The following is a 15,309-nucleotide window of genomic DNA, read 5'->3' as shown; positions in this document are numbered from 1 at the left end:
ATAGATATGAAAAGAAATAAACACAAAATTTTAACTTAAAGAAATTGAGAGAGTTTATGAGTAAGAGGATGTTGGTCCTAACATTTTCTTTTATAACATTTATCCTGTTTTAACACCAACATATTTCTTATATGTATTTTAGGGGTTCCCACTAGGGTGGACCTTTTAAAAATTGGTCCATCGGTGCACCGAGGGCTATATCAGTAATTCATAATATATTAAAATATATCGAAAAAATTAAAGATGTTGATTCTAGTGGTAGAGCAACTTTGTCTTCATCGCACCACCGCGACAACCTTCACGCGCGGCCGCCGCCGAGGTACGACTGTGTCGCCATGCCTTCATCTCTCTCCCTCTTTCTCTCGTATGTTTCCCCCTTTCTGAGTTCGGGGTCCTTTTATTATTTTTTTATTTCTGGAACTTCAAGCTGTCACCAGTCACCACCGTTCTTAGCTTCAAGATGCAGATCCATCAACAAAATCAAATCTCTCATTTTACACAAATTTGAAATCCAGAAGTAGGCATGCGTGGACCACATCTTCCATATTTCAAATATATAAACTTGGATGTCAACTCCAGATTTATCATGCTGTGGAAACCAAAGCTTCGATCTCATCCTTTTCCTTTTTATGGTGGACTCAAAGGACAATCAAATGAATTTGCAGATCCATTAAATTTAAGAACATCACGTGCAAAGCTTTCAACATGCAAGTAGTGACGCGGTGAGGCAGAGCGGTGGGAGTAGATCTCGATTGAGTGATTCAAACCCAGTTCTGAAGGGAGGAGTCAATCAAACACAGATCTGAAACCACCGATGCAATTCCTTTTCCTTGAACATGTTCAGTTTTTTAAGGTGTAGGACGATTCTCTTGTTGCAATAGAACTTGTCGACGTGGTTGATGCCGAAGAGGAAGATGAACGAGAGCTGCAGCAAGAATGGGTGTGGAAGAGGATGGTCAATTTACATTTGTACCCTTTTCTTGTTCACTCAATCTTAACCATCAATTTGAAGAATATTCTAAGAATCTTAGATCTAACGGTATTGAATCAATGGTGCACCGGTGGACCATTTTGATACTTGCCCACCCTAGTGGGCACCTATTTTAGGCATTATTAGAGCCATGCGAATTTCAAACATATTTGAATTTTCCCCAAAAGGAAGGTGTTAGAAAATGAGATGGTTGCCACTTGCCACCTTAAGAAAGTCATTTCAGATAAAATTGTAGTTGAAATTTGAAATGAACTACAACATCCACGCAATAATGTGTATAATATTTTTTAATTTAAACCAGGATATCCACCATCAAAATCAGTGACTAATCTTTCTGATGTGATGATAAATAATCCATTAGAAAGTGTGCTTTATTCTCATCGGCCACGATTATACATTTAACTTCATTGTTAAAAGTAAATTGAACGAGATAGACAACCTCCTACTACACAACTCATGTGCAATAACAAAAAGAAGTTTATTGTGAAAGGTAGTACAACTGAATTTTTTTTTTAAATGAAGCAACTCAAAAACATGCAATAACTCAAATTAATCAAAATAAAAATAATTTGCAATCAAAGATAATATATTTCCCTAGCAAAAAATAAAAACCCAAACATAACATGTTTATCACCTAATCCTATTATACTTTCACTATTTTCATCTTCTTTTCTCCACCCTTTGCGATGTGATACAAGAAAAAAAAAAAAAGCAATGAAACAGCGAAATTACATAACAGCACAAGCGGTGGGGTTTTCGTCGCTGAAAGCGGTTGTATATCTAACTTCGGTGGAGCTAGCACGAGCGAGGTGGGACACGTTGGGATCATACTCCGAATTCCTAACATAACCAGATGGCGCTTTCTTGTCATAAACACCGGGAGCATAGGGATGCGCCACCACATCGTACGGCACATATGGCCACAGCTCCGCCCTCTTACCTGTGCGGTGAGCAATACGCGCCACCACCTTAGAAGGTTCCACATAGCCTGTAACTGTAACCTTGCTTGCTTTTCGTTCCACCTCCACTTGGGTGACACCCTTCATCCCCTCCACCGATTTCTTCACTTTCCTCTCGCATCCTTCGCAGTCCATCTTCACTTTCACCTCCACCGTCTGATCATTCATCAAAAATCAATCAATATTCCAATCAAACAATTAATAATATATACCAGTTTCATTTATACAATCATGCATAGTTACATGCTACTATGTAGTATTAATCAAACAATATAATAGTTGAATTAAAATTATATGTACCTGGAATTGCTTGCGCTTCTTGTATTTGGAATTTCCAAAGGAAGAACAGTCAAAGAGTTCAGAGATGTGATCCAGGGCACCCATGTTGTTGTGTATGAATGAAATTATGCAGTTGAATGGTTGGTTACTTGGTTGGTTGGTTGGTTTGTTTGTTGCTACGTTTATTTATAGCGAGGAAGTATGTGACAGAGTGAGTCTGACAGGTCGGTGGGTTAAATATATATGGTTGAATTGAGTAATTATCCGAATGAAATACTCACCGATGTCGGTTAATAATATTTTTGTCTTGATTCTATGTTTTCAGGACACGTGCCTCAGGCTAATTGGTCTCAGGTACATGATGATACATTGTTACATGTCGATAGAGGTACGAAAGAAAGAGTATGGGGGTGGCTGTTGGAAGATTTTGATGTTACTGGATGAGGAACAGGAAGGATGTAAGGAAGGCCGGTTTGTATGGTAGTAAGTTTATATTCACACCCTAATTTTATTACACTAGAAATAGAAATAGAAAAGGAAAATAGAGAAGAGAGATGCACCGAATCAATGTTATGATCAGAAAATAAAAGAGATAAATAAGAAATGTGTACAAATTTAATGGAAAAAAAGTGAAAACCCATATATAAGTGTCTAACTAGTAACCATGCATGTGTATTGATGATTAATTAGTAAGGTCGGTTAAATCAATGCTAATTTTTGTTCTTGAATGATGACTAAAGTAATAAGAGCTAGAGGGTATGTGGGTTGGATGAGGGAGATCCAGAGATCAATCTCTAAATGTGTAATTTATCTTTCTTATGTAAAAAAACCAAGACTAAATTATTAGACTAAATAAACCATTTTTTTATAATGTTATATTGATACGACCTTTTTTTAAAGTTCAAACAATCCATAAAGAAGGAGGTTAAACAATGACATTATTATTAACTTATCCAAAATTTTGCTTTATACTCTTACTTTTCATCTCATTTTCTCTTTTTTTTTTCTTTCTTTTCGTGTTGTTATCTCTTAGACCATATACAATGGATGGTTGAAACTATTGTTTAAGTATGTTGAATTTTGTTGAAATGGTTTAATGGTTGTTGAAGTTTGTTGAAAGGGGGGAGAGAGAAAAAATTTGTTGAAGATTTTCAACAAGTTTAAAGATCCTGCGGTGTGCCACGTGGCGCGAGGCCAGTGGCCACCGCAGGCGCGTGTGCCACACGCGCAGACAAGGCGCGTGACGCGCCTTGTCTGCAGGAAAGAGAAATTATTTTTTTTTGCTCCTGACACGTGGCTCGTTCTGATTGGTTGCTCCAGATTTCGTTTTTCCTTATATTTTAAACTCGATTATTTCATCAAAAAAAATATTTTCTGAAAAAAAAAATTATACCAAAATTCATGATTTTTTTTTCTCTATAAATAGAGACTTGGTTCGTTTGATTTGGACACAGAAAAAAAAACCAAGTTTTTTCACTCTCTTTATCTCTCTCACCATCTTATTTATCTATATATATTAGTATTTGTATTGAAATGGATCCCAACAATCACCATTTCAACACCCAGAATTATAGTCTATATTTAAAAAAAAATTGTTAAGCTTTTATTGTTTTAATTTAATTTAAATCGATAATTGTAATTTTATGTAATTATAAAAAAAAAATATAAAATTAAATAAAAATGTGAAATAAAAAAGTGGTGGGGTAGGGTGAGTGGTGAGTGGTGAGTGGTGGGGTAGGGTGTTGAGAGTTAAGTAAAACCATTGGAGTGAGTAATTGTTGAGAGTTTGTTGAATTAGAGAGAGAAGATGATGTGGAGTGTTGGGAAGAGAAAAAATGGGGTAGAAAATGGTTAAACAAAACATTTTTTGTTTAACCATTGTATATGGTCTTATATTGTATCTCACTTTATCTCTTAGCTAGGTGAAGGTGAGATAAGAGTTTGAAGATTATTTTTTTCCCCTTCCAAATTCCAATAATATATGCCACACTTGTAGTTGGTCATTGTCATCATTTATTTGATATATTTTATTCACACTTAATTAAGTTTGGGGAAAGTTAAAAGATCCGTGAGGGTAACAATATTTCAAAGCTTTAGTTCATCACTAATTAACCTTACTTTATATATATAACTAGTATTTTGACCCGTGCGATGCACGGGGATTATTTATGTTTTGTGTATTTTTATCTAAATTTGTGTTATTTTGTTGTTTATTGAAAGAAAATTTATGAATTAAAAGAATGAAATTAATTTTAGATATAAGAAAATAAAATTTTGTAAGTTTCTCTTCCTTGATGAACGTGTTTGCTTTTATTTTATAGAAACGCAAGTTTTTATTATTATTTTGGGATTGACATTTACGTTTTTTGTATGAGTTCTGATTAAAAATATATTCATCACTACGTTGCATAAGAAGTCTTTATCTATTCAAAATATCATCACTTAAATACTATCAGGTTTTTTCCAAACAAATTCTACCATTGAAAACTGATATGATAACTGCAAAGTACCCAATTGTATAACACACGTCCTTGAAGGTATCACAGAAGTCGTTTGGATGTAAATAAAAAGCACTTATTAGAGCTTATTTAGTGTTTTTTTTAGTAGAGAATCTCCAATCTCTAATAAGCTCAAATAAAATGGTATCGAAACAAACTAATAGTAACTTTATATGTGTGCCCTTTGGAATTTCTTAACTCATGAATCAAATAATGATAAACCCATTTTAAATAGTTTCGAGATAAATATAAGAAGAATATAGCATGACACTTATATGAGAACTGAAACTTTCAAATATAACTTCAAGGAAAAATGGATAGTGAGAAGGTTATATTATGCATGGATATCATATTTAGTATTAAAACCATTGTCATCAACTTTTAATTATGGATTAATATTAATTATTATTGAATTTATTATTCAATAAATCAAAACTCATTATATGTGTCTTTTGTAATTTTGTAACTGATATTAACCTCATTATTTGGTGTGGTTATTTGGTGTGACACTAATATTAACTATAATCTTAAAAAAAAATTGTGAAAGTGAAAGGGTTAGTCCATATTTATTTTGACATTCATATCAAATTTAATGTTAAAACTCCTAAAACTCCCACCTTTAGTTGTTAAATATTATTATAAATATTAATTAAAATATTATATAAATCAAATACAATTTATCATGTCTCATGAAATTCTATAACTAATATTAACTTTTTTATTTAGTGTGCAACTAATATTAATTAAACAGAAAAAATAATTCAGTAGGTGAAAGGGTTGTGAATTGCTAAAGGTTAATATTAATATTAATTAATATATTATATAAATCTAAATATGTTGTCATGTCCTATGAAATCTTGTTACAAATATTCACTTCTAAAAGGCTAATATTAATATTTCCTGTAAATCCTAAGTAACTAATCATATCCTTTTGAATTCCTGAGTGTTATTAACCACATATTAACCATTAAATTTTTCAATAAACACATATTATGATATTAGCCACATGTAACTGAAACTTTTGTAGTGCAAAGGTTATTTTTCTATTCATCATTAAAGAAGAAATTATTTTATCTTATCATTATGATCATGAATGTGTTGTGTGGTTTTTAAATTAAAATATCAACATCACAACATGAATAAATTATTTGGAGTTTATCTAAAATTTATGTTAAAATTTAAAACTATCAAATTTCAATTTTTAGGATTAATATATTGTATAAATTCTAACTAATTAATCATGCCTTTCAAAATTCTTAACTGATATATTAATTACTATATTTTTCAATAAACACAGTTTAACCACACATAACAGGAATAACTTTTTCGTTCTTTTTAAATTTTAATATTACATTGTTATTATTTAAATTAAATTAGTTTTGAATTCTATGTTTTTTTATTTTAAAAACTGACGTACCAATTTTATTTTATATTTTCTACACAATAGTAACCACATGTTATTCAGATTGGAGAAATGAAAAAGTTTTTGCCTCATGAAGTTCTTTATTTTTGTGTCATCATTAGACACTTTAAGGTGAGATTTGATTTTAACTCATCTTTAAACTTTTAAATTTTCTAACTTACATATTGCTCCTAAATAATATTAATTCATAATATTTTCTAAACTTTTTTCAAATTGTTCACCTATGGCAGCAAAAGCTCCTTCATCTTGGTTATTTAAACCAAATTTCAAGTACAAATTACTTTTTTTTTGTGTTACAAAGCCATGCCAAAAAATGTCGCGAGTTGAGTCCTTACCCAACAAAATAACAATTTGTAAATTCAAGTATAAATGTTTAAAAGAACTACATTTTAAAGGAAGGAAATACAAATTCATTAGTTACCTTTCAAATCATGATTGTATGCACATTTGTTCTTTTATACTAATCTCATTTATCATCTTCTCCACTCGCATAATTTGAACCTGCAATTAACAAAAACTAAATCATGATATTTGAAAATAGAAGCTCAAGAGTTGATAAACCTGCAAACTTTTTTAAAAATTGGCAAAAGATAAAGAAATGATGAAATAGAAGGAAAAAGTAAAAGATACAATGAAAGAGCATTCACCATTTGAGAGTTTGGTCATGCTTGAAGAGTCAATGATCAAATCTACTTTAAACTAAATAAGAAGCAAAAACAAATGGGGAAGAAAACCGGTGAAAAAGTAAGTGTCAAAGGGGTATTTATACCTCTAATTTCATATTTGAAGAAGATTAAAAGTCTAAAAACTGAAGAAGATTGAAGGTCTCTTAAAAAGTACTTAAGATCACCTATGAATGAGAGTATTGATTTTTACAATTAAGCTTAGTTAATGTATTTGGGAAGATAGAAAGACAATGAGGTTGTTATGAAACGGACGGTTGTGATTGAATCTAAGAGAATAAATTGTATTTTTTACCAAAATATCCATAGTCAAATTTTTAATGCAATGCAATAAATAATTGAATTACTAATTTACCCCTAAGGTTGCAAAAACTTATCTTTTATTATATATATAGATAGATAGATATAAATAGATATAGATATAGATAGATAGATATAGATATAGATATAGATATAGACAAGAGTACAAGACCTTAGTATATGTTATATATAAAAATCTTCCTATATGGAAATTTTCAGAGGGGAGACAAAGGAAATATCAGTATATAACTATAGATTCCCTAAGACTACTCAAGCAACGACAAAAAAGTTTATAAAATTACTTTCCACAACCAACAAGACAGTTACAATTATGATTTAATGTGAACACATGACTAAAATTATGTTATATGTGTAAAAACTAAAAACAAAGAAGACTCAAATAAGTTGACATGAAGCTTTCGAGATTGCACCAAACTATGAGAATATGTGGTCTTAATTAATTGATTCATCTATCTTTGGTTATATTTTAATCATCCATTTCTGTCGGGTTATTGAGCTAAAGTCCGCTATGTGATCATGACACAAGCGAATGCAATAAGAGATTAGTACAGTTGTTAACTTGTTCATTTAATAATGATATCAATTTTATTTGTTTGTGCCGTGATGGACGATGCATGTGGGTGAGTGCTGCGTATGTGGACCTTAGACACCTTCCATGACAAGATGCATCATCCATTCATCCCTTGCTACTTTCATTTTTCTTTAACAATAATAATTTGTCTATAGTATCAAGTATGTTCTCACTGTTACAATCTACAAAATTATATAAAAAAATTGAAATCCTTGGGCTAACCACAAATTTACCCCCGCCGATCAATAAACACTTTTCTTTTTCTTTTACTTTTTGCATTTAACGACAGTCGTATATTGTTGTTAAACGCGTATATTGTTTATGTGGAAGAGAGTTGAGTTCCACGTATCATTACTGTTTCTTAAAATATATCAGTAGAGTATCGGAAAGAAAAATATCAAAAAAATATTTCATATATATTTTTTTTGTTAAAAATCAGAAAAACCTTTCAAAAACTTTCAACACTTGTTTGTTTGTTTGCAGTTTTCAAAACAGTTTTCAGTATTTTATCAAACAGTTCTCATTTTCAGTTTTTAAAACTAAAAACCAAAACAGCTAAAATAAGTTTTCAGATATAAGTTCTCTAAATGTTAGAAAAACATGTCACTTAAACTGTTTTTTTTATTCTAAAAACTGTTTTTAAAAAATATTTCTAAAAACTTTTTTAAAACTGAAAACTAAAATTGGAATCAAACAACCTTGTTCTTTCCTTTCGATTCCATGTTCAATAGTGGCCCTCAATCTAACGGGTATTATTTTCCTGGGCTTTTGGGCTTTGGTTCCTTTTACTCATGACAATAAGTTTCTAATCTGTCAATATGCTCCTAAAGGCTTTACATGGTTGGTCTACCGTTCCAATTGATGAAGGAACTACAACTTCTGTTGAATCCACTTTTATTTTTTATATTATTTAATTTGAATCATGACATTATAATGTGCGAATTTTGATAAAGAGTTAATCACATAATTTTTGTGCTGTCAAGATTAATAATTTTTATCAAAAACTTTTTTTTCAATTGAATCCCATGTTTCACTAGCGGCCATTAATCCTTTTTTTTTGTCAAAGAGGGTTCATTCAAAGAAAGGCCCAAACGCAGGGCAAGCCCAAACAACAACAGGATCAAAAGACTAGGAATTGAGGATACACATATAGGCAATAAGCATTATATCCTAAAACCCTGTCTGATCCTAACCAACAAAGGAAAACTATACAAAAGTGAGATACTAGTCATAAAGACAAGAAATAACACAATGATACTAGTGGACATAATTTTTTTTGTCGAAGATGGGTATTTTGCATTCCAAAGGGCCAAACAAATACAAAGCCCAAAGCTAAGAAGGGCCAGTGGCCATTAATCTAAGCGGTAAAGTTTTTGTTTGGCAGCCTTTTTGGTCTTACTTTTTGGGCTTTTGTTCTTTGTAATCATGACCAAAAATTTCAGTTGATGCTCTTAAAGGCTTCGCAAGGATTTACCCCAAAAAAAGTCTTTGCACGGTCATATACTTGTAGGGCTTGTTTGGTGGTCAGGATAGGATAATAGTAGAATAAACTCTTATCATATCCTATATTTGAGGTGGACAGAATAATGATAGGATATGGTATAAACCGTGAAAATTCCTTTCAATAAAAAATACATAATAGTTTTAATTTTTTCCTAAATTAATATTTTCAAAAAAAAAGTGATAATTCTATTAAATAAAAATTTTATATTTTTATAAATGAGCCCACGTTCTAAAATTAACTAAAATTTAATTAATTTTTATTAATCAGCCTATTTTAGTTTTTTTTCCAAAGGGAGTTTATTTTATTAAATGTAAAAACTATATATTTAACCAATTGTTTTTAACTTAGTAGTTGCAACTTGCAAGTGATAACAAAATAAAAAATATTATTACTAATATTATTTTTTTAATTATTTTATATTTAAATTAAAAAATTATTATATAAGTAGATAAATAATTTTAAATAATAGCAACTAATAAATCAAAATCTATAAGTTAGAAGTTGTTAGTGAATACTAGTTTTATTTATTAACTAATTACTAGCAAGTCATAATGATAATTTAATTATTTTATGTGAGTAAATTTAATATTTTCACCATCTATATCTATATATATATATGTAAAGCACACTTGTGTTTTTTGCATGCAATAAATGCATTAAATTATAAAAGTTCACATACTTTTATATTAAATACATTAAAAAATAAATAACTTAATAAATTTAAAACTGAAAAATTTTGTATGATAAAAAACTATTCAACTACTTATATTAAATAACAACATTCATAGACTTAAAATTGACTTAAGCTTTGCATTTAAAAAATCAAAATTAAAAACAAAATAATATTTATTAATAATTAATTTAGATAAAATAATTTTAAAATAAAATTATATATATATACATACATATGTGAAGCAGACTTGAAAAAATAACATTAAACACATAAAAAAATAGTAAATTTATTTTGAATTAAAACATTAAATAAAAAAATTGAAAACTAAAATAAAAACTACATCAACTTTATTATTCATTATATTAATTATTAATTGTTAAACTTTTAAATTTCTCATATTTCAAAGTAAATATTAAAATTTAAAACTTTTCAATTTCTCTTATTTAAAATGAAATATTTAAATTATTTAAATTTTAATTATTCATTAAAACTTGAGGTGAATTTTTAAAAAATAATAATAATTGAAATTGACTACCTTACATTAATGATAATAATAGATTGTTAATAGTAATTTGTTTATATTCTTTACATTATTTTTAATAATAATAATTATAAATCCTATTGGTTACTAATCATAAGTTGAGAAATTTTTAAAAAATAAAACTTATTACTATTTATTACATATAAAAAAATATTTATTAATAATTAATATCGAAAAAATAGTTGAAAATTAAAAAAAAATGTCTCTATAAGATATTATTATTACTATGTCGAATGTGTATATTATTTGGAAAAAAAAATTAATACCATTTTTGATCTATTATATAGAAGTAAAAATAACTTGAGGAAGCATAATAGAGAAAAATAATTATAACAAAAGTTGAATAAATTTAAATTTACTAAATAATATTTTACGATACTAAAATTATAACTTATTATAATTTTTAAGTTAAAATTATTTTAAGTTCAAAAAAAGTTAAAATTATTTTATTGTTGATAAAAAAGAATAAAAAAGATATGTTATTATAACTTATATTAAAACCTTATTACTTAATTTTAAATATTTTAAATTCACTTAAGGATTTTTCAAATAATTAAATTGGTTTTTAAAGATTAGTTATGATTGAAAAATAGAATAACATATGGGGACAATAATTGAGTATCAATGTTTACAACCGAATATATGATAAATCAGCACCTCTGCAATTGAAACCACAATAATAAACCTAAAAACAGAGAACCCAAATCAATAAAATATATTACAACCAAAGTTTTTAAAATTAATTTAATACTAATACAAAAGAAATTTAATTACACTGTAATAATTTTTATACTATATTTAAAAAAATAGTGTAAATAAACCCGTGCAACGCACGGGTATTATTTCTAGTTAATAAATTATTTCATTTCTTTACCAAAAAATAAATTATTTCATTTTTAATTAAATTAATGAGTAACTAAAAAAAGATTAAATTTGCAATAACAACTAATAATTGATAGATAATAAAATTAGTATGTTACTAAAATTTATATTTTCATATTTATTAATTAATATTATATAAATAATATGAAATATAAATATTGAAATAATTGAATATATGGTTATGGTACTAAAAAAATCGAAATTGATATCTTATCCTATCGGGATAATTCTATCCTAACTCCACCCTCAAGATAATTTTTACATATTATGGACATGATAGGATAAGAGACAAGATTGTGTTATTTTATCCTACTAGAGCAACAAACAACATATTAGAGTAGGATATACTTACACTTTCCTATCATATCTGATTATCCTGTCTACCAAACGAGCCCATAGAGAGTTTATTCTCCAGTGCCAACGGCAACTTACCATTAAATTCTTGACGAAATTGGACTGAAAGCCAAAGTGGCAAACATAGGCTTATGTCGGAGTACCAAAGTGCAATTGATTTTTGTTAGGGACCACTTGCACGCCAAAGATATAAGTGAGAGACCAAATGTACTTTTAACCTTTAATTTCCAAATCTACTTTTAACTTATTAACTTATATATACTAAATTTGAATCAAGACTTTCTAATGTGTAAAATTTTCTAATTAATCCACTCACTTGCTTTTGTTTTTTTATCAGTCTTTTTTTTTAAGGGTTATTTTTTTTACTTTTCAAGGATTGATCTCTAGACATGCATATATATGTCATCCTATATGTCATTTATCTCTTATCACTTGAGCTATTATTCAGGGATAATCCACTATCTTCATTGACCCATGGCTTTTTTGTTTTTTACTTTATACATCACGTGGGATAAGAGGGTTAAGTCCTGGAGGGACCTCTCAATCTAAATCAAGTTTTGAAAATATAATATTTTATTAGCCAATCAATCTTCATCACTATTGCTGCTTTGACAAACAAAGGAACTTAAAGATCAACAATAGTCAAAATTACCTGCAAGTAAATGACAATCATTGACTAAAGTTCTCACACACGTAGTTGGGTGCATTTTAAAAAATCACTCAAAATATAATTGTGATGATTGTAAACCACCACAAAATATGCTCATGTGAACTGTACAAGCATTTTTTGGCGGTTTGAACCGCTACAATTATGTTTCACGTGGTTTTTTTTTAAAACACGCCCAACTTGTGGCAGTTGTGTGTCAAGTTCTTACATACCTTAACGTATAACTAGTTGTTTGGATGTGTGTTGGTAACATACTCCAAAGCATATTAGTAGATGAGCTTCATGTTTCTACTTTTGTGTTAACGTGATTTTGAGGTCTAAGGTGAATTTCAAATTTGAAATTCCTTGATTGGGTAGAGACATTTAAGTATAATTTGGTGCAGCAAATCTATATATATATATGTAAAGCTCACTTGAGTTTTTACATTAATTACATATTGTGGTTATCATTTAATGATTCTTCTTAATATTGCTACTTTTATATTTTTTATCAAGTAATTATTGGTTATAATAGAGTAATTTTCCTAATTAAATACATATGTGATAATAAATAAATTAAATATATTAAAAATAAATTAATAAAATTAGAAGGTATATTTAAAATATTATGCATATCATATTTATTATAAAAAAAATAAAAGAATAACTCAAATAAATTCATTTTTCAAAATAGTTTAATTTTGAAATTTTTGGTTGATAATAATTATAATTTATATTAAAAATATGTCTTTGGTAATAATATTTAATATGATTTTTACATAAGTATAGACATATTGCACTAACTTTTCCTGAGGTTTATTATTATTGCACTCACCTATAATAGGAAAAAAAAAGTAGTATACAATAAAGTGTTTAATGAACTTCCTAAATGCAATTATATTTGGTATACTTAAAATTTTTCTTAATTCATAAAAAATAAAAATTATTCTTAACCAACTTCCACTTATTTTTATCTTTATATTCATAGTAGACGAGCTTATGAAGTTTTTTAACTAAGTTTTTACAATTTTTGTTAGTTTTTTAGCCACATGTATCATCTACTGAGGAAACCATGTTCTACTCGAGTGTGATTAAAGTCAAAGGTCTCCCATAGAGTACAGTTCTTAATGATCGAACCTTATGGATTAAAGAGTTAATTTTAACCACTATGATAGATATGCATCAGATAGAACGATTTGTGTTTGTAAATTGCACTTATAAAGTTTTTTCAATTTTTTACTATCTTCAAAATTGTAAAAAGTTTATATTGAATAAGATAAATTATTATCTGTCATCGAATGATAGCTCAAGTGGCAAGAGCTAGAGGACATGTGGGTAGGGTGGGGGAGGTTAAAATATCAATCCATGAAGGGTGCAATGTATCTTTCTGATGTACCAAAAAGATAATTAAACTATTATCTTAATTCATTTATCAACTAATTAAATTAAAAAATATAATTTCTTACAAACTGCATATTAACTAATTAAATGCTTATTAAACAATAAATAATATAATTTTTTATATGCATCACTAAAAATATTTTTCATAATTAAACTTTTTCTATACCATTGTTTCCATAAAAATTCAATTGCAAACATTGCTTTCAAGGTGAAAACATGCATAAAAGTAAGAGAGAAACATCATTTTGCACAAAACACAAACTAAGTTATTCAACTCTAATTATATATTTCCCTCCTTTTACTTATTATAGAGAGTGTACTATTATGAAAACATATGATCACAAAATGAATTGAAAATTAATTTTAGTAAGCAACATAAAATATTTTTTAATATACTAAAAAATTAGTTTACAATAAATATTTTATTAAACTTTATCAATGTAATTACATTTCATATATTTATCTTATTTTTAATTATTTACTACACAATACATTTACTATATTAGTACATATACGAAGATAAATTTAACATATAACTTAAAAAAAACCCCGTGCAACGCACGAGTTTAATTTCTAGTTTAACATATGATCCACTTTTAGGTTTGGTCGGGTAGATAAATAGGGAGTTAATATTTATCTGAAAATAGAGAACTTTTGGTAAAGGTCACTTGCACATTATCATTATGGTACGTTCCTATGTCCCTTTGGTCCATGACTTATGGAACAATAATTAATGATAAGCTGGTCATTTTCAAATAGGCTTAATACATCAGAAGGCCCCTGAAATTGTAAAGGGAATCAATTCCAGTGCCTGAAAAAATTTCGCATCAAATTGGGTCCCTAAAAAATTTTTTTTAATTCAATTAAGGCCAAATGCTGCCAGACTTCAATTTTTTCCTACTCAGCAATTCCACATGGCATTTTTAATTTTTTTAAAATTGAAAAATTATAAAACTTTATTTTTTAATTCCAACTCATATTAAAGCATAAATAAAAAAAATAAAAAACCTAATCTAAATAAAAACCTAACCTAAATAAAATCCCTAATCTAAATAAAACCTAATCTAATAATTAATAATCCCTAATCTGGTGAACCATAAATTTCCTAAACGGCTAAACCACCAAGCCAGCATTCCAGCCACCACCCCTTTCTTCTCTTCCTCTTTCCCCAACCACAAAACCTTACCCACACCAGCGCCACCACCTCTTCCTTCCCTTCCTATTTTTCCAAGAGAGCACCTCTGCAAAGAGAGAGTGAGATCGAGAGAAGATCGAAGCTTGGAAGAGGAAACGTCGAGATCCATTTGTTCTACCAGCAACCACCATCGAGGGAATGAAAGCGTGACAGATCTGATGGTGTCGTACCAGAGCACAAGGGTTCGGATCTGTCAATTGAAGCAACCACCTTGCCTTCAACAGTCTTGAAAATTTCAGCCGCTACTTCAACCAGCAGCTCCCACCTCTCAATGAAGATTTTGGGGTCAACGAACAAAAACCCCACAAAGTTGCTCTTCCTGCTCACAACGTTCACTGTGGTGGTGGTTCCAGTGGTGAAGGTATTTAGTTTGGGATTATTCCTGTGA

General features: G+C 28.6%; 1 protein-coding gene across 1 annotated transcript; it reads right to left on the bottom strand.

Annotated features, from left to right (window-relative positions):
* Nucleotides 1–1,559: 1,559 nt before the first annotated feature.
* On the bottom strand, nt 1,560–2,411 carry LOC130747587 (heavy metal-associated isoprenylated plant protein 26-like). Its single transcript, XM_057600560.1, has 2 exons — nt 2,251–2,411; nt 1,560–2,106 (listed from the first exon to the last, which is right to left on the bottom strand). The coding sequence occupies exons 1-2, from the start codon at nt 2,332–2,334 to the stop codon at nt 1,720–1,722; spliced, it is 471 nt and encodes a 156-aa protein (XP_057456543.1). The 5' UTR covers nt 2,335–2,411; the 3' UTR covers nt 1,560–1,719.
* Nucleotides 2,412–15,309: the final 12,898 nt, after the last annotated feature.

Source organism: Lotus japonicus, chromosome 3, assembly GCF_012489685.1.
Source record: "Lotus japonicus ecotype B-129 chromosome 3, LjGifu_v1.2".
NCBI lineage: Eukaryota > Viridiplantae > Streptophyta > Magnoliopsida > Fabales > Fabaceae > Lotus > Lotus japonicus.
This window is presented reverse-complemented; position numbering and strand designations above follow the sequence as displayed.

Bases quoted from the DNA above. Each gene is read 5' to 3' on its own strand.
- LOC130747587 (XM_057600560.1), bottom strand. From the start codon at position 2,334: ATGGGTGCCCTGGATCACATCTCTGAACTCTTTGACTGTTCTTCCTTT. The intron at 2,107-2,250 runs GTACATATAATT...ATGAATGATCAG, and splicing joins AGAAGCGCAAGCAATTCCAG to ACGGTGGAGGTGAAAGTGAA.